Raw genomic sequence first — 23,958 nt, forward strand, 5'->3', positions numbered from 1 at the left:
GTGAAAGAATGAGAGTAAAAATGGCAAATTATGTATTATTATGAAAATAAGTTTTGACCTTGGAGACTCTCTAAAAGGGTGTCCAAGATCCTCACACTTTAGGAACCGCTATTCTAGAATGACAATTAGGAAAATTCATGTGATTACAGATTGTGGAAATTGCTAAGTAAAGGGGAAATGTAACAAGGAGGGGCAGGGAAGCAGCCTTAACTTAGGGGGATCCAGGAAGGGCTTCTGAGAGGATACCTGACCACAGAACTGAAGAACAAGCCATCAGCCCTATGAAAACTTGGGAGAAGAGAATACTTGACGACTATGGATTTTTAATCTCCTAAATAAAAATGCTAATATTTACATTTCATAAAGCACACAAGTTGTATTTTAGGGGAAGAAAAAGGCCTCTAGATGGATAAGCACTAGGGTGGGAGTGATACACGTTCACGTTTTTACTAAAAGAACTGGTAGATAAATAATTACCCCACCTACCGGCAGAAAGTTGTCTGTTTTTGAGACAGGATCTCGCTCTATCACACAGGCTGGAGTGCAGTGGCACAATCCCAACTCATTGCAACCTTGCCTCCCAGGTTCAAGTGATTCTCCTGCCTCAGCCTCCCTAGTAGCTGGAATTACAGGTGCACGCCACCACACCCAGCTAAGTTTGTTTTGTATTTCTAGTGGAGACGGGGTTCACCATGTTGGCCAGGCTGGTCTCATACTCCTGGCCTCAAGTGATCTACCCGCCCGGGGCCTTCAAAAGTGCTAGGATTACAGGCATGAGCCACCATGCCAAGCAGGAAGAGTTATATCTTAAAATAACATTAAGTAATTCAAAACAACCAATTTCATTTATTTTTTGTTAATGAATTATAAAACACAATATACTAGTAAAATCCTTTCAGGAAAAGTTACCATAGCTTTTAATTAGCAATATGCGTATTCCTAATGCCAGGGTCAGGGTCAATCTTCACCTAGTAGGCATGTCTGTGACGCTAACACCAGAATTCCTCTAATAAAGGTTGCAACTCCAATAAAGTTAAGAGGTAAAAAGAAAACTTTTTAAGAAACACATTGGACTTTCAGGACCTGCAAGTTAATGCAGCCATGCCTCAAAATACATCAGACATAGATATAATCTGCAAAACCTAGGAGCTGAGTAATAATCCAATCTCTGTTCTTGGGTCAGGATATGGAGTTCTGAACTTGGCTGAGCCACGAAAGTAGAAACTGAGACCTTTCTAAAAAGCTTCAACTCTATGAAAATTGCTAGTGCGAAAGCGGAAAACAGTAACTACAGTATCTTATGAGCTAAACATAAACGCACCAAATGACTACACCTAGTCCCAGGAATCTACCCAAGAGAAATAAAAACATCCACACAAAGACATGTCTAAAAATGTTCATGGTAGCATTATTCATAATAGCTAAAAACCAGAAGCAACCCAAACCACCAAATGCAGATGAATAAATAAACTGCAGCACAGGTTGAGTATCCCTTATCCAAAATGCTTGGGACCACAAGTGTTTTAGAGTTTGGAATAGTTGCATTTTCAACCCTATCTTTACACCACAGAGCAGAGAATAAGCCAAAACACCACCACCACATAATGAGTAATGCAGATAGGTCGTCTTGGCCCCATGTGGATCATCGTGGGGAATCTGCTGTTGATATATCAAGCCTCCACTTTATTATGCTCTGCAGGTATGCTTGCAGGGGGCAATTTGGGCATGCAGAAAAAAAAAATATGTAACACAGCTGAAGGAGACTGGGAGGGACTTTTTTCCCTTGGAGACCCCCGAATAAACTGTGTGGTGTAAAACTGTTTTGACAACAATCCATCACATGAAGTCAGGTATGCAATTTTCCAATGTGGCATCATATCAGTGCTGAAAAAGCTTCACGTTTTGGAACTTTTCAAATTCTGGATTTTCCAATTAGGGATGTTCAACCTGTATATCTATTCTATGGAATTATACTCACAAATAAAAAGGAATAAAATACCAATAGACAAAACAAGGAGGAATCTCAAAAACATGCAAAGTGAAAGAAGTTAAACAAAATGTTATGTACTACACATATGATTTTATTTATATGAAATTCTGGAAAAGGCAAAACAATAGTAACAGGAAGCTGATAGATAAGTGGTTGCCTAGGGCCAAGGTGAGAAGGCAAATACTGACTGCAGAAGGATACCAGGAAACTCTCCAAGTGGGGAAACTATTCCATTAATAAACCTTGATTGTGGTAGCAGTTAAACAATTGTTTACAATTATTAAAGTTCATCCAACTGTGCATTTAAAATGAGTGGAATTGCCAGGTGCGGTGGCTCACGCCTGTAATCCCAGCACTTAGGGTGGCTGAGGCCAGCGCATCACGGGGTCAGGAGATTGAGACCATCCTAACACGGTGTAACCCCATCTCCACTAAAAACACAAAAAAATTAGCTGGGTGTGGTGGCACGCGCCTATAGTTCCAGCTACTTGGGAGGCTGAGGCAGGAGAATCGTTTCAACCAGGGAGGCAGAGGTTGCAGTGAGCTGAGATCGCGCCTTTGCACTCCAGCCTGGGCGACAGAGCAAATCTCCGTCTCACAAAAAAAAAAAAAAAAAAAAAAAGAAAAGAAAAAGGTGGAATTTATTTTATATAAATACCTTAACTGAACAAAACTGTACATACTTTAAAAGTCTGATGAAGAAACAATTCATACATGCGCAGACTCCCAATTTTACTCTGAATTTCAGAGTTCAAATATCCCTTGAGATGCTATAATACCCAAAGAGCTAAGAACCACAACTATAACCCTATCTATTACGTATAATATAAAATAAATATCTATTGACTCATGTTTTTAATAAACCTAGGTCACCAAAAATAAATTAAATTGTATTATTGTTGAAGACAAAGTATACTGCTTAGAATTTTCCTGTTTACAGTATTTTGGAATTTAATGAGATTATTTAGACAATAGATACTTTGTTCCTAGAAAAGCCTGTTTACGTAAAACAAATTCAAAGAAATTGGAAAATGTTAAAATATTTACCATCTCCCTGCCCAAAAAGACATATTTTTTTAAAATTCACACTACCCAATATTCTATATCGAAAAGCATACTTCTCAAAGTGTGCAAGCCCTAAAAGCAAACATTCAAACCTGAAGGACAGATATGCACTTGAAAAGATCTACCAACCTCTTAAAATCATCAACAATATTTTCTATCTGCGTACTTGAAGACATTTCCCTGGGGAAGAAAAAAAAAAAAAAAGACTTTGTCATTCTTCAAATTCCCAAAAAAGTCCATAACCCAAAAATAAAGTTTTAAAAATTAATAGGGGCCGGGTGCGGTGGCTCACGCTTGTAATCCCAGCACTTTGGGAGGCCAAGGCGGGCGGATCATGAGGTCAGGAGATCGAGACCACGGTGAAACCCCATCTCTACTAAAAATACAAAAAAATTAGCCGGGCGTGGTGGCGGGCGCCTGTAGTCCCAGCTACTCGGGACGCTAAGGCAGGAGAATGGCGTGAACCCGGGAGGCGGAGCTTGCAGTGAGCCGAGATTGCACCACTACACTCCAGCCTGGGTGACAGAGCGAGACTCCGTCTCAAAAAAAAAAAAAAAAAAAAAAAAAAAAAAATTAATAGGGCTGGGCACAGTGGCTCGTGCCTATAATCCCAGCACTCTGGGAGGCTGAGGAGGACCGATTACCTGAGGTCAGGAGTTTGAGACCAGTCTGGCCAACATGGTGAAACTCATCTCTACTAAAAACACAAAATATTGGCTGGACATGGTGGCTGGCACCTGTAACCCCAGCTACTCGGGAGGCTGAATGCAGGAGAATCACTTGAACCTGGGAGGCGGAGGATGCAGTGAGCTGAGATCCCACCACTGCACTCCAGCCTGGGCAACAGAGCGAGACTCTGTCTCAAAAAAAATAAATAAATAAATAAAAAATAAAATTAATAGTAATAAAAACTTATTACCTACATGCAGTTATATGTCTGAATGAAGAACAATAAGGCCGGGTGCGGGTGGCTCATGCCTGTAATCCTAGCACTTTGGGAGGCCCAACTGGGCGGACTGCCTGAGCTCAGGAGTTCGAGACCAGCCTGGGCAACATGGTAAAACCTCATCTCTACTAACATACAAAAAATTAGCCAGGCCTGGTGGTATGCACCGGTAGTCCCAGCTGCTCTGGAGGCTGAGGCAGGAGAATCGCTTGAACCCAGGAAGCGGAGGTTGCAGTGAGCCGAGATCACACTATTGCACTCTAGCCTGGGCAACACAGCGAGGCTCCATCTCAAAAAAAAAAAAGAATGGTATGGACGGACATACTTCTTCCTTTATACATCTGTATTTTAGTTATAATAGAATGGAGCATGTGTTTGTTTTTAATTCAAAAAGCATAAAAAAAAAACTAAGGAAAAAGATTTTAAAAATACAGCAGTAACTGATTTGCTATGTGGAGTTTCACAAAACAGAACAAACTAATGTTTCATTTTTTCTGACAGTGCTACTGAGTTGACAATGATGGAGACATAGTATATCTTGATTTTAGCAGGTTCCTTTACATTTGTAAAATACGGGCTGAATGAAGCAGTTAAGACTTGAAAGGATGAGAAAAAGAAGCCCACACACTACAAGCCAAAGCATCTGCTGATTTTAAATTCTCATCTCTTGTTAACCTGACTCCTTTTCAACTCTGTGAATATCACTGCACACACATATACAAATTGCCAGAAAATATGCACATATACACACACCATCAACATAAAGAGGTAACTAACATCTGGCCTGGTTTTCAACAAGCAGAAAGGCCTGTTTAAGAGAAGCCTAACCTATGCTTCAACAATTGAACAATTTGTTCAAACTTATTACAATAAACCTTCACCAGGAAAAGCAGGTTTCCTATCATCTTTGTAACAGACACAGTAAGGATCTGCTGAAAAGCCCTGCTAAAATAATTAGGGACAGAAGTAATTTTAAACTGTTAGAACCATACCACCTATCATTTTTAGCCTGCTTTATAAAGCTGAGCTACAGAATGCTGAGGTTACAACCTGTTCATCTTTTTAAACAGTTCACAGTATTAAAAAACACTGAATTATTAAAATGTTTTACCACTAAAACTAATTTAAAAGTTAAGTAAATCTAATGTAATGGTATTTAGTGATCACAATACTATTTTAAATACAGTATAATTAAATTATTAAATTATTACTCTTGTTGGGAACAGGCCCCAAAATCTGGCCATAAACTGGCCCCAAAACTGGCTATAAACAAAACCTCTGCAGCACTGTGACATGCTCCTGATGGCCTTGACGCCCACAATGGAAGCGCAGTCAGTTTACCAGAATGACAGCAAGGAACACCTGGACCACCCAGGGCAGAAAACCGCTTAAAGGTGTTCTTAAACCATAAACAATAGCAATGAGCGATCTGTGCCTTAAGGACATGCTCCTGCTTCTTAAGGACATGCTCAAGTCTTAACTAGCTTCTGCTGCAGATAACTAGCCAGATCCATCCCTTTATTTCGGCCCATCCCTTTATTTCCCATAAGGAATACTTTTAGTTAATCTATAACCTACAGAAACAATGCTTATCACTGGCTTGCTGTCAATAAATATGTGGGGGCCGGGAGCAGTGGCTCACGCCTATAATCCCAGCACTTTGGGAGGCCGCGGCAGGCAGATCACGAGGTCAGGAGATCGAGACCATCCTGGCTAACACGGTGAAACCCCATCTCTACTAAAGATACAAAAAAATTAGCCGGGCGTGGTGACGGGCGCCTGTAGTCCCAGCTACTCGGGCGGCTGAGGCAGGAGAATGGCGTGAACCCGGGAGGCGGAGCTTGCAGTGAGCCGAGATGGTGCCACTGCACTCCAGCCTGGGCAACAGAGCGGGATTCCATCTCAGAAAAATAAATAAATCAATAAATAAATATGTGGGTAAATCTCTGTTGGAGGCTGTCAGCTCTGAAGGCTGTGAGACCCCTGATTTCCCACTCCACGTTTGTGTGTGTCTTTAATTCCTCTAGCACTGCTGGGTTAGGGTCTCCCCGACTGCGCTGGTCTCGGCAACTCTGGTTACAGGAAGATGCTATTAGCCAAAATAGACATGAAAATAGTTTACAACAATGCTTCTCAAGTTATCAGTGTTAAAGAACCCATTTTCCCCCAATCTATCACAGACCAATACTTCAGTAAAATACAATAAAAATTACTTACTAGAAAGATGAAAATAAAACACACACACACACACACGCACGCACACGCACGCAAAACCCAGGGATATCACTTGGATATCACAGCAGTGTCAAACTACTATAATAAAAGTTTCTAAACACTCTATCTTAACCCTGTGTTTATACTGTGCAGACCAGTGTTCCCAAACCATACCTCATACTTTGAATAGCACTGGTTTACAGAATCCGTAACATTAAGCAGGTAAAGTTATTTCCCAACTCCCAAAACTGAGCATTTAGACTACAGAATCAAACACTTCCTAATTTATGTCACGAAGTCTCTCAAAATACATGACCACAATAGACATGAGCTCCAAACTGTGCAGCTACCAAGCACTTATGTAACTATAAGCCCAGTGACATAAGACTGTGGCAGTAGTTGAGAAGAGCAAGAAATGAATAGTTTTCTCTGCTACTCCTTGCTGCTTCTACAGATGACAGGCATACTCCTCCACTGAGGTCAGATCACGACTCCCTTAGCTCCAATTCTATTCTGAACATTGTATTTTTAAGAATGGTAAAAACAAACTTATTTCAGCAGCCGGGCCCACTTTGAATCACAACTTCTGTAAGACAGGGGTAAGACAGTGATTTATTTATTCAGTGAGGAAGCCCAGGTGAAACCCCAACATTCAAACCTCTCACTGATGTCTTCTTCCATTTGTTGTCTAGTACACAGTAATTCTAGAAATCTTTATTTCTTTGCAAAAATGTAATGTTTGAGTAAAAAAAAAATTTTATTAAAAGCTTAAACATGAATTCTTATGAATGTACACACCAATGTGACTGACTCCCCAACCCTGTAGTCTACACAAACAGAAAAAACCAGCAGAGTGGTTGAGGGGCTGGGAACCAGAATCCAAAATAAAGTTTGAGTGCCAGTCCTGCGGCCTTAGGCAAGTTACCTTATCTACCCTACCCATACCTTCCTCCTATAAAGACAGTACCAATCTCAAGCCCTGTTGCAAAGATTAAAAAATAATCCACTCAAACTACCTAGCACACAATTACTAGTAAGTCCTCAGTAAATGTTAGCTAGTATTATAACAACTATGACAACAAACATTTCACCTCTTCTCTTTTTTCCTTTTTATGTTTTAGAATCAAGTCTGATGTCTTTTTTAATTTTTTTCTATCTTTTTTTTTAGAATTGTCATATTTCACCTATTCTCATTCATTTATCCATCTGTCCATCCAAGGAATATTTAGTGACTAAAATATGCCTAGTTAACCTTATGGCACAGACACTTGTCTCCCCAGAATGTTTTCAGCTCATTCCTCAGAGATTTTTTTCAGCCTAATAAGAGGTGAATTATAACTTATTAACTCAACTGATGCCAAACTTCCATTTTCTTTAAGATGCATCAATCAGCTGGACATACTATCTCTTATAATAACCAATACCACAAAGTTTTACAACACGATGTTTTAAATCTGCATGAAAAAGTCAAGAGTTCAATTAAATTTACTCAAAATATTCTGTATACATATGCATGTTTATGTGTAATTTTCCCTTAAAACATCATTAAAGACAAAGTACAGTCCACAAGTTTCTTAAAAGTCTGAAATAGAAAAGACAAAGCTCAAACTATACCAGTCACTGCCTAGTTGAAGAAGAGGTCAGGCAGGATGCACAATTCCTACTCAGCTTTATTACAGTTTTGTAGCTTCTGGGAGGTAAGGCCCACAGCCTGAATTTCTCACATCAATCACCGCCAAGGAACAGCTATTACTGTAGAAGATTTTTATTCTCAAAGAAACTGTAATGCTGTAAAATCTCCCTTTAGCATATTCTGCAAAGTCAGTATCTAGACTTTCATTTAATTCTGGCTTCTTTGACTGACTGATCTGTGAACTTGGCAGTTTTCTTATTTGGTTAAGCCTAGATCATTTTTTCTAACACTGAACAAAGATGGTAGTTATTGCCAAAATGTAAATTCAAAAAGCAGAAAGCTGCATTAGTCTTAAATTTAACACATTTTATGGCTCAAGTGGGATAGGGTTCCATTTCATAACTGGCTGAGTCAAATAACAAATGGGATTTAAATCACTGCTGTTAAGTTTTGATGTGAAAGAAATTTAAGTAACTTCAATAGGAAAAAAAAAAAAAAAAGATTTTTTTGCTCCTGACACATATGGGATTAGTTACAATGCTCCAATACATTTAATCAATATCAACCTCTGTAATATTTCAATTTGAAAGGGCATATTTCATTGTTATTCTCTTGGATCTAATGCTCACTGATGGTCCACATTTTTAAAGTTAAATCAACTAGTAATTGTTGGGAAAAAGAGAAGATAGAGAATTTAGCCTCAAGAAATTCAAAAGAATGGTACTAATCTTATAAAAATTAGTCACATGTAAGTATAATGATTCAATCAAATTACAAATATATAATCGTAATTAAGAATTAACTGATGTTTATAAGTTTCTGCTTTACCAATTCAATATATATAACCAACCTGCAAATTTTCCCACATGTACCTGGTTGGTAATTTTTCGAAAATAATATGAGTGATTAAAAAGCTTAGCTGGAACAAAATTCATTTCCTTTCTCATAAAACAAAAAAACTGTTCAGAATTGTTATGAACTATCTACCTTCTAACACATTCTAAGTTTATTACATTCAAGTTTATTACATTCAGGAGCACTGGCCACTGCTTAAAGAGAAGGCAGGACTTCAGGTGATTTGGGCGCACTCTCATTATAATTTGTTTCTGCCTCCTTGCTAAGGTAAGTGCAGAAGGAAACATGTATAAAGCAACTATGATTGCCTCTGGGAAGAGGGTGGTTGGAAGACAGGGATGACAGTGAGAGTTTCTTTTCACTATATACTTTTACCTTGTCTTTGATTTGTGTGCCATATGCATGTATTACCCAGTGTAATGGTTGTGTTTAAACAGGCTTAATAAATTAAAAGCGTTCCCATTTTCCTGTATAAAAAGCGCACCACAGTAAGTCCACAAGGTGGTTATTCATCTTCTTTCTGGTCAAGAGGTCCTTTAGAATGAAACCGAAGCTGATGCATTTCTGTGTAAAATGTAAAATGGGAGTTTTCTTCTCTCCAAAAGGAAATACTTTTTATTTGGTTTTAAAGGCTACCAGCAAACCACACTTGAAAACACCATCTACAAGCCCTTGTTTGGAGGATGAAAACAAAAGGTGGCAGGCAAGGCCAGGTGGTGGTGGAGGCTCACACCTGTAATACTAGTGCTTTAGGCCAAGGCAGGAGGATCACCTTAAGGCCAGGAGTTCAAAACCAGCCTGGTCAATATAGAGAGGCCCCATCTCTATGAAAGAAAAATAAAAAAATTAGCCGGGCAAGGTTGCACACACCTATAGTCCCAGCTACTAGAAGGCTGAGGAGGAGGATCACTCAAGCCCAGGAGTGTGAAGCTGTGGTGTGCCATGACTGCACCACTACACTCCAGCCTGGGCAACAGAGCGAGATCCTGTCTCAAAAAATAATAATAGGCCAGGCACGGTGGCTCATGCCTATAATCTTAGCACTTTGGGAGGCTGAGGCAGGCGGATCACTTGAGCCCAGGAGTTCAAGACTAGCCTGGCCAACATGGCGAAACCCCATCTCTACTAAAAATACAAAACAAAAACAAAAATTAGCTAGGTGTGGTAACATGCACCTATGGTCCCAGCTACTAGGGAGGCTAAGGTGGGAGGATCGCTTGAGCCCCAGAGGTGGAGGGTGCAGTGAGCCGAGATGGCACCGCTGCACTCCAGCCTGGGCGACAGAGCAATACCCTGTCTCAAAAATACATATATATATATATATATATATATATATATATATATACACACACACACACACATAGACACACACATACACACACACACACACATGCACACACACACACATATATAAATAATAAGTTGGGAAATAAAGTTTGATTTTATTTTGTGTGTAATAGTGATTTTCCAAAGGGTTGAGTTTTAGGACTACAGCTGTCCATTGAGAAGATAACTTACTGAGCAGCACTGTCCAAGTACAAAATAAAGTCTGTAAGACCAGTTATATAGGCTTTGGTGATAGCTGAGAAAGAGTGCAAGAACTGAACAGTACAGACAATGTAGTTATAAACTCAAAGAACTAAGTAAGTGATCTTAGGAAAAACCTCAAGAAATAGTCAAAGACGATACCAGAAGTCTGCATGACTTGGGTAGACAGTGGTATCATTAATGGACAGGAAATAAAATTAAATGGCGACAGGGAGAGGTGGAAATATAGAAAGTATTAAAAAAAAAACTCATAGTACGCCTCAAGATACAACAAACATCTGTGGCACTTAAGTACCAGTTCAGGTACTATTTTGGAGGCAAAGAAAATCTTAAAATTTTATGACAAAATGCAGCTGATGTTTAAAGGGTCAAAGACTCAAAGGCTTAAACATATATATATATTGACTAAGTTAATACTGAGTTATCACTGTTTTTCCTGAATCCAATTTTTTTCTTATATGCTTGAGCATGGTACCAACATTAACAAGAATATGGCATACTACTCCAGCATATTTAAGTATCCACTTCAGCCCTTTCAGTTTTGATGAAACAAGTACAGTTTGTCATCAAACAGCTAAGTAAATTACACTACACTTTGCTATTAAACCTAATCTTTACTGGATATAACCATTTTAAAGAATGATCTACCTACCAGTAGTAGTTTACAAAAAACAAAGCCATATTCTCTTTGAGATATTATCTAAAACCTTGCCAAATAAAATAATATCCAAGTACCATAAACTAAATATTTTACCAAAAACCTTATAAACTAATTTTGAAAAGAAAGCAAATGCAACCAAGTTTTCTGTAAGTGCTAAAATTAGGAGTTTTTATCTAAGAAACGACCTATGGTAGACTTGATGAAGTAAAAGTAAGAACATCTAAACACAAAAATAAGAACTTGCAAAGATTCTTTTCAAACTTCATGCTTTGTAGAGGCTTTTTTCTCCAAGGTATGGGCTAGGACTGAGCTGCAAGTCCAGAGCATTGCTGCCAAGACTTAAAATACCTGGAGTTGCTCAGCCAAACCAATGAAGTCCGAGATATTGAACAAAAGATCCAAATTTATCATATACAGAAACCAGTTGAAGCAAAAGGTGACAAGAAAGCAAAAGATAAAAAATGCTTATTGTACACCCACACCTTTTAATGTTAAATAGATATTTGAGGCATTAACCATATAAATCCAGGCCAGATTTGCTGTAACAACTAAAGTTAAAATATTTTGATCATATTCCATTTACTTGGGAAACCATCCAGTTTGGAATCCAACAGTAACTATTACCAACTATTAAAATCAATATCTATTACTAAAAATCATATCAACAATGTAAGAAATTACCCATTCAGGTTCTCTTTATTACAGTAGGAAGGCCATTCACTATCTTCATATCAAACTCAGGCCTAGAGATCATAACTGATTAAGTCATCTCCTCCATGAGAAGTCCTGTGTATGCTGCCTTAAATAACACCCAAGACGACAGCTACAAGAAACAAACGATAGATTGTCATCACTAGCATATACGTCACAAACACAGTAAGCACTGTCAAAAAGCAAGTGACAATGAATTTCAATAAGTTGTATGACCTTAAGAGAAAGAACCAGTGGCCTAGGATGTTTGCAGGTTTATCCAAATCTTGGGAGGAACATAAAAACGCAAAAGTCTGGCCCAGTGTGGTGGCTCATCCCTATAATCTCAGCACTTTGGGAGGCCAGGGCGGGTGGATCGCTTGAGGCCAGGAGTTCGAGACCAGTCTGGCCAACGTGGCAACACCCCATCTCTACTAAAAATACAAAAATTAGCCAGGCACGGTGGCACACAGCTACTCGGGAGGCTGAGGCATGAGAATCGCTTGAACCTGGGAGGTGGAGATCGCAGCAAGCTGAGATCGGGCCATTGCATTCCAGCCTAGTCGACAGAGCAAGACTCTGTCTCAAAGAAAAAAGAAAAGGAAAAGTCAGAGGGACTTAGAATTACCACCCACCTAATGTAGGTAAATTACCTTACTTAGGAACACCTACCAGTACTCTTCCCAATGCTCCTTAATATACTGATTTTCTTTACTATTGATTCCCAGTATCTTAATATGTGAACTCAGCAGTTTAAGGTTGCATTTTTCCAAACTTGAGAATATTTACTAAATTGACTTCTTATAGCTACACATCTTCTACAGTATGACGGATTATCAAACATAAAGATTCTAATATATGTTTTCTCATACATTTTAAAGTTAGAAGTCTGTAAGACACCTGAGTTCTGAAAAACATACTTCCCAATGCTCAAACAAGAAGCACTAGATTAACTATTCTGTACACACCTTAACTTCTATTTCCTCCATCTGGACATTAATCAAATGACAACCTATTTGCGCCCACGTCTCCTCATTGATAAAATAGGGATAATGATGGTTCTTATATCAAAGAGTTGTTGTATTGCTTCAAGGCCATAATAAATACACAATACTTAAAACAGTACCTGTCACACAACACGTAACAACTACTGGGGTCTTAAAGTACATGAAGCTGCTATAAAATGTAAAAGAAAATGAGTCAAAGATGGCTAGACGTGATCTGAATTCAAGCTCCAGGATATATTCACTTTATGTCTTTGAAAAGCCACTCAGCTTCTTGGAGTGGGAAAATCACATGTATAATCCAGATAATACTAGTCCACCCAGTTCGTGGAGCTACCAAGATATAATAATGTATGCTAAATGATTTTTCTATTAAAAAGTTACTATTTGTAAGCAATAACATCTTACTTGCCTAAGCAAAAAATATAACTAAGCAATCAAAATGTCAGACTGCGTAATGAATTTAATCCTCACTCACAAATACTCAGGTTACAGATAATCCTGCATAACTGGTTTTTCACTCTCAGCAAATAAAAACCTGAAAAGCAAGGGGATAAGAAACAGATAAATTTAACAACCAAAAAAAGGCACCAACTAGAAACATAAACTACTCAAGGCACCTAAAATTCAATGACAGGGGACATTTATTATAGAAATAACAGACTACTCAAAGGGATTTCTTGACAGATCTACTGTCTTGTCTGGTTCAATAACATGGTTTTTTCTTTTTTGAGACAGAGTCTCTGTCTGTCGTCCAGGCTGGAGTGCAGTGGTGTGATCTTGGCTCACTACAACCTCTGCCTCCCGGGTTCAAGCAATTCTCCTGCCTCAGCCTCCCGAGTAACTGGGATTACAGGCATCCGCCATCATGCCCGGCTAATTCCTTTTGTATTTTTAGTAGAGATGGGGTTTCACCATGTTGGCCAGGTTGGTCTCGAACTCCTGACCTCAGGTGATCCGCCCACCACAGCCTCCCAAAGTGCTGGGATTACAGGCGGGGCCTGGCACAATAACATGTTCTTAATGATAATACTATGCTATCAAAACACGGTTAGATTGTGTTCAATATTCTCTGACTAAAGCAGCAGAAAACTATGTATTACACTTCAAAAAGACATATAATTAAAATAGCTAAAATGTGCAAGTTTTGGCGTTTGAAAGGATTTCAAATTATCTGACTGAGAAAATTATCTCACATGTGAAACAACTTAGGTATGCACCACTCAAGTCAGAAAACTTAAAGAAGAGGCAAAGGGAGGCCGGGTGTGGTGGCTTGCGCCTGTAATCCCAGCACTTTGGGAGGCCGAGGCGGGCGGATCACGAGGTCAGGAGATCAAGACCATCCTGGCTAACGCGGTGAAACCTTGTCTCTACTAAAAATACAAAAAATTAGCCGGGCGTAGTGGCGGGTGCCTGTAGTCCCAGCTACTCGGGAGGCTAAGGCAGGAGAATGGTGTGAATCCGGGAGGCGGAGCTTGCAGTGAGCCGAGATCGTGCCACTGCACTCCAGCCTGGGTGACAAAGCGAGACTCCATCTCAAAAAAAAAAAAAAAAAGAGGCAAAGGGTCATATAATTTTCATATAATTTTTTTGCTATTAAAACATTAAAAGGCCAAACTATATTCTACTTCAGACCAGGATCTCAGACAAGAGCTTCCATTTCAATGGACTTTAAGCAAGCTGTTGTCTAGTCTCTTTAAATTCATAAGAGTATCACAAAAAATCTACAGTGACACATGTGATAGCCTGGCACTACAAATTCGAAGTATTCAACTCAGGTCACAAAGCATTCCCACCAGCCTGCTGTGGTGGCTCACGCCTGTAATCCCAACATTTTGGGAGGCCAAGGTGGGTGGGTCACCTGAGGCCAGGAGGTCAAGACCAGCCTGACCAACATGGCAAAACACCGTCTCTACTATAAATACAAAAAATTAGCCAGGCGTGGTGGCACATGCCTGTAATCCCAGCTACCTGGGAGGCTGAGACACAAGAATCGCTTGAACCTGGGAGGCAGAGGATGCAGTGAGCCAAGATCACGCCACTGCACTCCAGCCTGGGCAACAAGAGCAAAACTCTGTCTTAAAAAAAAAAAAAAAAACCACAAAGTACTTCCACCAAAGTTTTTCCATTAGATTTGAATAATCATCAGGTAGGTAAGGTAATGATAACATTTATACCCAAAGCTGTTGTGAGGATCACAATATCTAAAATTTAACACAAAATTTAACCAAACAACACAAAATTTAACCTAACATCCCTGTATAGGGTCTTATAATAGGTGCTCAATTAACATTAGTGATTTTTCAAACAGATAAGAAATCGACAAGTAAAAAGATGGAGAAACATGAACAAGCCCAGAAAGCTAACTAGCTTATCCTCAACTGTGTGCTCTTTTCTCACCAACACTCAAGCATTTACTAACCCAGTTTCTTCATGATTGATTTTCAAGAAAATTTCCACACAACAGGAGTATATCCATTCATTCACAACATCTGAGTGCCTCCTATACACGAGGTACTGTTCTAGACACTTGGAAATACTGCAGTGAACAAACCTGACATGGGTGCCACTCACAGGAAGCTGATATTCTAGTGTGAAGAAATAAGCAACAAGTAAAAAGAGTTTCAGACAGAAACAAGGACCAAACTGGATACCAAAATTCGCAGATGCTCAAGTCCTTTATATAAAACAGTGTTGTATTAGTTATTGCATATAACCTAGGCACATCTTCCTATATATCATCCCTAGATTGCATATAACATTTAATACAATGTAAATGCCATGTAAATAATTATTATACTGTATTGGTTTTCATTTGTATTTTTAATTGTTTTTTTCCTAGTATTTCTGATCCATGGTTGGTTGAATCCATGGATGAGATTGCTGGATTCAGAACCCACAGATATGGAGAGCTGACTGTATATGTAACTCATACTTTTCTACTTATTAATAACATACTCTACCTTACTTACAAAACCAGGGGAATAAGGTATCTAGTAAGATAAAGGGGAAAACAAAATTTAAAAGGTAAGAAATTTCAATAGCAATAGGTTTCAGGCACTGAATTATGGAGGAGACAAATGTTTTACACTTTCGCCTTCAAAAGGGTTATCATCTCAATGAGAAGGGGAAAATATATTAACAGTAAATCACTAACAGTATGGATCGCATACCAAGGTGAGTGATACAAGCTGTCATTAAAAAAGCTCAGAGAAAGGAAGACAGCAATGCTTCTTCTCAAACATTAATATGTTATAAATCACCTGACTGTGTAGGTCAAGAGAGGGGCCTGAGATTCTGTGATACTGTATGTCTGCATTTCTAAGAAACTCAAGTGTAGCCAGCATTGCTCATCTTACTGGTCATGGATCATACTTTGAATAGCAAGAGTCTAATGAACATAAGAAAGTACAATTCAAATGTTCTCGGGAACAAAGTGGGTTCAACATGAAAAGTTTAACGGGAAGAATTAGCTTGATCTTGTCTAGGAACAATGAGACCACCTGACAGAATGAACACCCATTCTTTTGTTTCTTTATTTTTGTTTTTTGTTTTTTTTTTTTAACTCATCTGTATTTGTTACAACTTTAAGCAGAATGTGACTCGGGCACTACATTTCCATCCACAAGACTAGCTCTGAGTTATTTTTGAACAGCTTTACGACATGCTTAGGTAGGCTTATAACTTTACTCCTCCAAATGATACTTTTCTTTGGAAAATGAGCCCTGTGGAGAGTTCCTTCTATCAAGTTCTTTCAATTTAACCATTCTCCCATTTCACAAGGAAGTACCAAGCACTGACTCCTGCAAGGTACACAATAAGAGACACACTGACAAGTCTATTGGAATGGACAATTAAAAGATTACTGAGAGAGAGCGTTTCAACTTAGTGGACTGACAAAAATGGGTATCTACCCATACTAAAGATAAAAGACATGTGAAGCAATGGGGCTCCTCATAAATTGCTAGGACAAATGTGAAATGGTACAAATGCTTAGGAAAATAATTTAACATTATGGTACTTAGTATAACTGTCCAGGAGCACCCCCAAGTCCTACCAATCATGGTGTGAGACAGACATAACAAGACTTAAAACATAGGAGAATATAAACTATCATTTAATTCATATTTATTCATACAGACAGGTGAAAATAATCAAATTGTTTAATACTCCATGTGGTGAAGCTACAAAAGAATCATTAAAACAAAGCTCACCAACAGTGATTCACATAGGGGGAGAAGGGATTGAAGGAAGGCATGAAAAAGGGGAAGGGGCTTCAAAGATACTTGTAATGTTCTGTTTCTCAAGTTGAATAGTGGGTAACTGGATGTTTAGACACTATCTTCCATGTATGACATTTTGATATGCTTTACAGTTCTTTGCTGATGTTATCAATAATCTTTAAAAAGTAGAAATAATTCAGGGAGTTTGTGGTGGCAGATTCTAACACCAATAGAGTTTCAGAAAGTATGAAAGACTACAAATATAGTTCTTTAACCATTAACTTAAAGAGGAAAAAAAGCCAGGGCAAAAAAAATGGAACACAGGGAGCTAAAAGAGACAATGCTGAAAATTTTAATATGGGAAAGTCCTGATGATGTTTATGTGCTAAGGGAACATACAGTTGACCCTTAAACAATATGGGCTTGAACTGCACAGGTTCAGGGATGTGAATCTTGCATATAAGAAAGGCCAACTTTTCCTATACATGAGTTCTGCAAGGATCCATAGGGCCAACTGTAGGACTTCAGTATGCCTGGATTTTGAATACACAGGGGTCCTGGTTTCCCTGTGGATATTGAGGGACTGCTACATTACAGATACAGAGGAATTGATGATATAGGTCTAAAGGTAGGAAAGGAAGGGTTCAATTATGGAGGAGAATACAAGAAAAATTGGTCTTGGCCATATCAACGTGCCAGGAAGGAATAAATGTGTTAAAACATCAGGCTAAACATAGGATGAGATTAATCTCTGGGTTCATCTACATCTATATATGGCTGAGAATTGTCATGAGAGTCGGGACTGGGTTCTACCTTGCTCACCTACATAATATGTAGGTTACTGCAATATACCCCAGAATGTAGCAGGGCTAGACCTGGCATATGGTCAGCAATCAATAAATATTTGTTAAATGGATGAAGAACAGAATACATCCGGAGTATACAGATTCAAATTAAACTATATGGAGAATTTTTAAAAAACAGAGTAAGTTGATTAAGTCACATTTTTTATTCAATATGTGATGATGAAAGAGAGGAATTTCAAAAAGAACTTCATGAACAAAAGTAAAGTCATGCTTACTGCTTGAATAAGGATGTGAATCTAGGTCTGTCTTTAGTACGACTTACTTTTTTCATTTTTTTTTTTTTCTTTTTGAGATGGAGTCTCTCGTTCTGTCGCCCAAGCTGGAGTGCAGTGGCGCGATCTCGGCTCACTGCAAGCTCCGCCTCCCCGGTTCATGCCATTCTCCTGCCTCAGCCTCCCGAGTAGCTGGGACTACAGGCGCCCACCACCACACCCAGCTAATTTTTTGTATTTTTAGTAGAGACAGGGTTTCACCATGTTAGCCAGGACGGTCTTGATCTCCTGACCTCGTGATCCGCCTGCCTTGGCCTCCCAAAGTGCTGGGATTACAGGCGTCAGCCACCGCACCTGGCCTTTAGCATGAGTTATTAAAGAAAAAACCAACTAGTCTGAGTGGCTAGAATGTACAGTTCCCACAAAGCTTGGAAAGAAAGGAAATAAACCTGAACATAAATACAAGAAACATGGACAACATTTTGGTGGGCCTTAAATTCAATGGAAAGTCACTGAAAACATTGAAGAAAAGAAGTTAAAATCTGAATGTTCACATTAAATAAATGTTTTAATAAAAGCATGAATCGCAGACTGAAGAGGGCAGGGGAAAACAATATTAAAATAACCTATATAAGATATCAGAACATAAATTAGGAGTAGTATAAATAATAAAATGGAGTACATACTCATTCATTTATCCTACTCTGTGAATTAACAGGTTCAGCATTGGAGATAAAACAGGTGAAAAAGCATAGTCACTGCCCTGAGTAGCATACATTCTGATGAGAAAAACAAAGAAGAAAACAAACAAGATAGTTACAGGCTGTGGAAAATTCTAGAAAGAAATACAGGGTGCTGTGTTGGAAAGTAAGGAGAAGAACAAGTCTATAATTCTATTTTGTACATGTTAAATACGAGATGCCTATGAGATATCCAAATAGTGACGTCAAACAGGCAATGGGTATTCAAGAGAGGCACTCAAGAGCCATTACTGGCAGAAATATAAATCTAGGACTTATTAGAATATAAATATTTAAAGCCGTGAGCACAGATAAGAATACTTTAAAGAATACTACTATAATTACTGCAAATAAAGCAGGAGCAAAGCTTAAATGGTGACTTATTCTGTCCCAGAAATTGTTCTAGTTATTGACATATATTCAGTCCATTTAAAGTCTCAAAACAATTCAGATGAGGAAAATGAGGCACAAAGACTTGCCCAATGTCATGCAGCGAATTTCAGAGCTGGGATTCAAATCCAAGCAGTCTGGCTCCAGAGCATGTACTTTTATCAACTTTGTTACACTACCTATGTCAAGCAGAGACTAAAAGAAAAGCCAAAACCTAAACCATGAGGCACTCCAATATGCACAGATGGAGAAGAAACATAAAAGGTGAGGAGTAAATGGCCTAAAAAGAAGGATAGTGATTGACTGGGGTCACACACCAATAAGAACCCTCAGGATTCAGGTATGGAAGTAAAAGAAAGAAACCATAAACCATTAAAATTGATAGGGATAGTGGCAATCATTTTGTGGATGAGAAAATGTACCTTTGGAGTAAAACAATTATAGAAGTGTTGTTAGTTACTGGTGGATGCAGACTGGAATGCATGTCTCCTGATTACCAGTTCAGTGCTCTTTCTACAATTCCAATCTACATTAGCAAAGTTAGCATTCAAAATGATTTGAAAAACATTAATAAGGATGAGAGTGGCAAAGACACAGTAATCTGAGTGTTTATGACGACACAGGTATGATATTAAACACTTTAAATACCTCGGAATTTCATTCTCACAACCCTTATGAGTTACTACTTTCTCATCATCCCCATTTTACAAAGGATGAACCTGAGGCCTAGAAAATTTAATAACTTCCCTAAGGTCATGCTTACTGCTGGAATAAGGATCTGAATCCAAGTCTGTCTTCAAAATTGTCTTGGCTAGTATGTAATATTGCTTTCCTAAGAGTAACACTGTTCATCAAAACAGAAATGAAGAAAGAAAAGAGAAGAGTTTAAGAAAGGAGTTTTTTTAAATTGTATCTGGGCAAACGTGGGTATACCTGTATGACATGCATGTGGAGATAGTATTCAAGATGGATGATTCTTGGTTACTCCATGTGCAATAATCCATTAATAAAATTTAGAGTAACCACTATTCCCTGTATCAACAATGTAAAAGGCATAAAGAACATACCATTTAAATGTTTCCTACATGATTTATGGTAACTGGAAAACATTCACAATTAAAATATGAGCAACCAAGATAAAAGAACCTTGCAACTGCAATATAATCTAGCTGCCTAAAATTATATAAATGACAGAAAGGCAGATGTCCAAAAAGGGGGAAAGTTGTTAGGAATTTATTTTGTTAATATCTACCCAACCGGTGGAGAACAAAAGCACAGAGGTAGTCACTACTGTGAGTAACAGATAATTCACTAAGTTCGTCAAGAATCCGGACATAAATAACTCTCAAGTAAAATAATCCTTTACCTGCTATTATTATGATTGATTTTGGAGTCACTGGTAAGCTTCTGATTTTTTATTCGAATTCCAAGGTGCTTTGGTAATCAAAAAGGGTCTTTTTGGTGGTAGATATGAGTGTTTTCACCACTGAAAAGGTATGTCTTCCACAGTAAATGAGTAAATCAACATTTACATGTATATAAACCAATCTCCTGTGAGGACTAATTGGTTCCTTAGCATTAATCAATTCTGAGAGAGCTGATAAAAAATAGTAATTTGTGAGTCCAAAAAATTGAGAACCAGTCTCTTGACCTTCCTAAGCACCACTGCCTATTTGTGAAACCTGAAGTGATCCAGTCCATCTCCACCTGCAGGTCTCTTTTTAATTCAACAATCCCTCTTAGTTGCCAGGACATTGTTACTGAAGTGCTTTTATCACTGCCCTGTGTTTGACAGTATTTGGCACTTAACAGAATGTCCTAAAATATTTGCTAAATAAATGATCTCCAAATAGATTTATGCCACCGACCTGTTGCCTTTTTCAACTCTGGAAACTAAGTGATTCAAAGAGTGCTGTTGTGACATAGCAAATTTAATAAGAAACATGTTTCTAAGAAATAAACATTTCCCAAGTGCATAAGTGGTACTTATTTTAACAAGTGTAATCTAAGTCCACCCACTAACTTTAGAGATTTGCAGTCTCTAAAGATACGTCATTTATTCCTGAACACACATCTGCCTCCCATGAGCCAGGGAAAGCCACAGTGGCAGTACACAGGCCAGACAGAACTCCATTTTCTTTTCCTTTTTTTTTTTTGAGACGGAGTCTCACTCTATTGCCCAGGCTGGAGTGCAGTGGCACAATATCGGCTCACTGCAACCTCCGCCTCCCAGGTTCAAGCGATTCTCCCGTCTCAATCTCCTGAGTAGCTGGGATTACAGGTGCGTACCAACACGCCCGGCTAATTTTGTATTTTTAGTACAGACGGGATTTCACCATGTTGGTCAGGCTGGTCTCGAACTCCTGACCTCCTGATCTGCCTGCCTCAGCCTCCCAAAGTGCTGGGAATATAGCCGTGAGCCACCACGCCCAGCCTGCATTTTCAAAGTATTACACAAGTGACATTTAGAGCAAAACATTCCAAAGTTAATCTCTTGCCTGCATCTTTCAAACTGCTAACCACAGACATTAAACTCATCATAATAATCATAACTAACATGGCCGGGCACGGTGGCTCACGCTTGTAATCCCAGCACTTTGGGAGGCCGAGGCGGGCGGATCACGAGGTTAGGAGATCGAGACCACGATGAAACCCCGTCTCTACTAAAAATACAAAAAAAAAAAAAAATTAGCCGGGCGTGGTGGCGGGCGCCTGTAGTCCCAGCTACTCGGAGAGGCTGAGGCAGGAGAATGGCGTGAACCCGGGAGGCGGAGCTTGCAGTGAGCCGAGATTGCGCCACTGCACTCTAGCCTGGGCGACAGAGCGAGACTCCGTCTCAAAAAAAAAAAAAAATCATAACTAACATTAAGTGATTACACTGTACTACAGGTCACCACATAAATTTTTTCACTTAATCCAAACAACTCTATGATATAGATACTTCTCATTCCCACTTGACAGATGAGGAAAGCAAAGCCTAGAAAGGCTAACTTGCCTAAAGTCACAGAGCTGGTTAAGTGGAAGAGCCTAAAAACTAAATGAGCTCTTAACCACCAGGCTACACTTTTGTATCCAGTTTAACTAAGTCAGTTCAACAGATTCAATTATATGCTGGGTTTAAATTATCAGCAGTTTCCACTTAAAAATACCCCCTTGCAATTACAATTTTCCCATGAATTTAAAAGTACTTTCTTATTACAAATATCTAAGATCTGCATTAATAGGAAATAACCTTTAAAAAAATCAAAGGAAGAGAGGATGCTTTTTAAAAAGAGAGGCAGGAAGGATACTTTTTAAACTAGAACGTCATATAAATGCATTTTGCTTCGAAACAACAGAAATAAAATTTCTCATTCTAGATATTCCTTTTCCCAGCTAAGTCCATTTCCTTATCAAGAATTTCCTTGCATGTCCTAGTTCACGAACCTTAACTACTAAATACACTTAAGGCCCTTCTCTTTGATATTCTTTTATGTTTTTCAGAACGAACACTACAAAACAGTCTATTCTAAATTATACGGTTTCAGATAAAGCGCCGAAGTACAGGCTCAAAAGAGTGGCTACAAAGTACATCTCCACTTGGGACGTTATAGATGTCAGATCCCAGCAGGGAAGCAGTGGAGTTTCCTTACTCTCTCCTTTCCAGAGCCCTACTAGGTCCCTAAATCCTTCTCGACCTTCGTTAGCTGCTGGTCTCCAGAAGTCTTTCTCCAAATGCCCCCACCGGTCATCTCAAAACAAGACCTCAGGAACCTGTCACTCACACCCCTATTCTCAGTCCCCTTTCTGAAGCCCCAACTGTCCCGTTAGAAGACAAGAGAAGGTTGTCGCGTCTCCCGAACAAAAAGTGAAGATGAAAGAGAAAGGTACTAGGGAAACACTTTGGCCCAGCCACACCAAGCCCGAGGGGAAGAATGCTACAAAGTACGTCTGGTGGGACGGGTCTGGGAACTGCGCTCCGCACGTGGGCCAGAGGAAACGAAACAGCACTCACAAGGCCATCTATCTGCACTTGCTTCACGGCTGAATCTCCGGAGCTGCCTTTGCCTTTGCCTTTCCCTGCTGAGCCGGCGGTGGAGCTGGAAGAGGTGGCAGTAGAGCCGGTACCTTCCTTGCGGGACGCCATCTTTCCAAGCAGACAGGAAGAAAGAGAAACGTGAGTTACCGGAAGCGGAACTACAAGTCTCGCGTGACGTCACTCGCAGGCCGGCGTTCGAGGGGCGGAGATGGAAGGAGAAGCCAAAATTGGGTCCTGCCTCTCTCCTGTTTCCCAGTTTTACCTTCTTTCCAGGCGGTGTCCTTTGTGCACGCCTACTGTACATTTTCGACCTCTTTCCAATGGAATGATCTAAGATGAAAGTAAACTTTTTAAATGTTTAATCATTCACCATTAGGCAAACCGTCATAATAGCATTAGTTCGCACTATTTCTGTAGTGTCTCTTATGTAAAAATGCTTTCATTTCAGATGTTGCAATGAAGTGCTATACTAACTCGCATTATGCATATTAGAAAACTGAGAAGTGATTTGTCCGACATTATTCTGTTAATTAGCGGTGAGCCAGTATTGCACAGCTTGTTTTACGTTTAGATAGCTGCTTGTAACCACTTAGATTACACAGAAATTAAAACATAGAAACTTTTATCAGAATTACCAGAAATAGTAGCCTTTTGCTATTAGCTTCTTGTAGAGATTTACCTGAGTAAAGTACCAAAGAAGTTATTTGAGGTATTGTTGAGGGATAATACAGAATATATTTTCTAAAAATCAAGCTGATTTATGACACATTACTCTGAAATACACATCTCAAGTCCTTAAAAGAATATATGACAACTGTAAGAAGCCATTTTAGATAAGTAATTTAAAACATTCTTTTCTACTTCCAAATGACTTTTTTCCTATCTCTTATTTTTGAAATGTTT

General features: G+C 39.0%; 1 protein-coding gene across 1 annotated transcript in view; it reads right to left on the reverse strand.

The window, feature by feature from the left end:
* Window positions 1-23,230, reverse strand: part of EIF3H (eukaryotic translation initiation factor 3 subunit H) — a 110,452-nt gene extending 87,222 nt beyond the window's left edge. Inside the window, exon 1 of the mRNA XM_055287095.2 lies at window positions 23,032-23,230. Coding sequence (XP_055143070.1) covers window positions 23,032-23,163 — 132 coding nt within the window. The 5' untranslated portion in view covers window positions 23,164-23,230. The remainder of the gene's footprint in view (window positions 1-23,031) is intronic.
* Window positions 23,231-23,958: the final 728 nt, after the last annotated feature.

Source organism: Symphalangus syndactylus, chromosome 7 (assembly GCF_028878055.3).
Source record: "Symphalangus syndactylus isolate Jambi chromosome 7, NHGRI_mSymSyn1-v2.1_pri, whole genome shotgun sequence".
NCBI lineage: Eukaryota > Metazoa > Chordata > Mammalia > Primates > Hylobatidae > Symphalangus > Symphalangus syndactylus.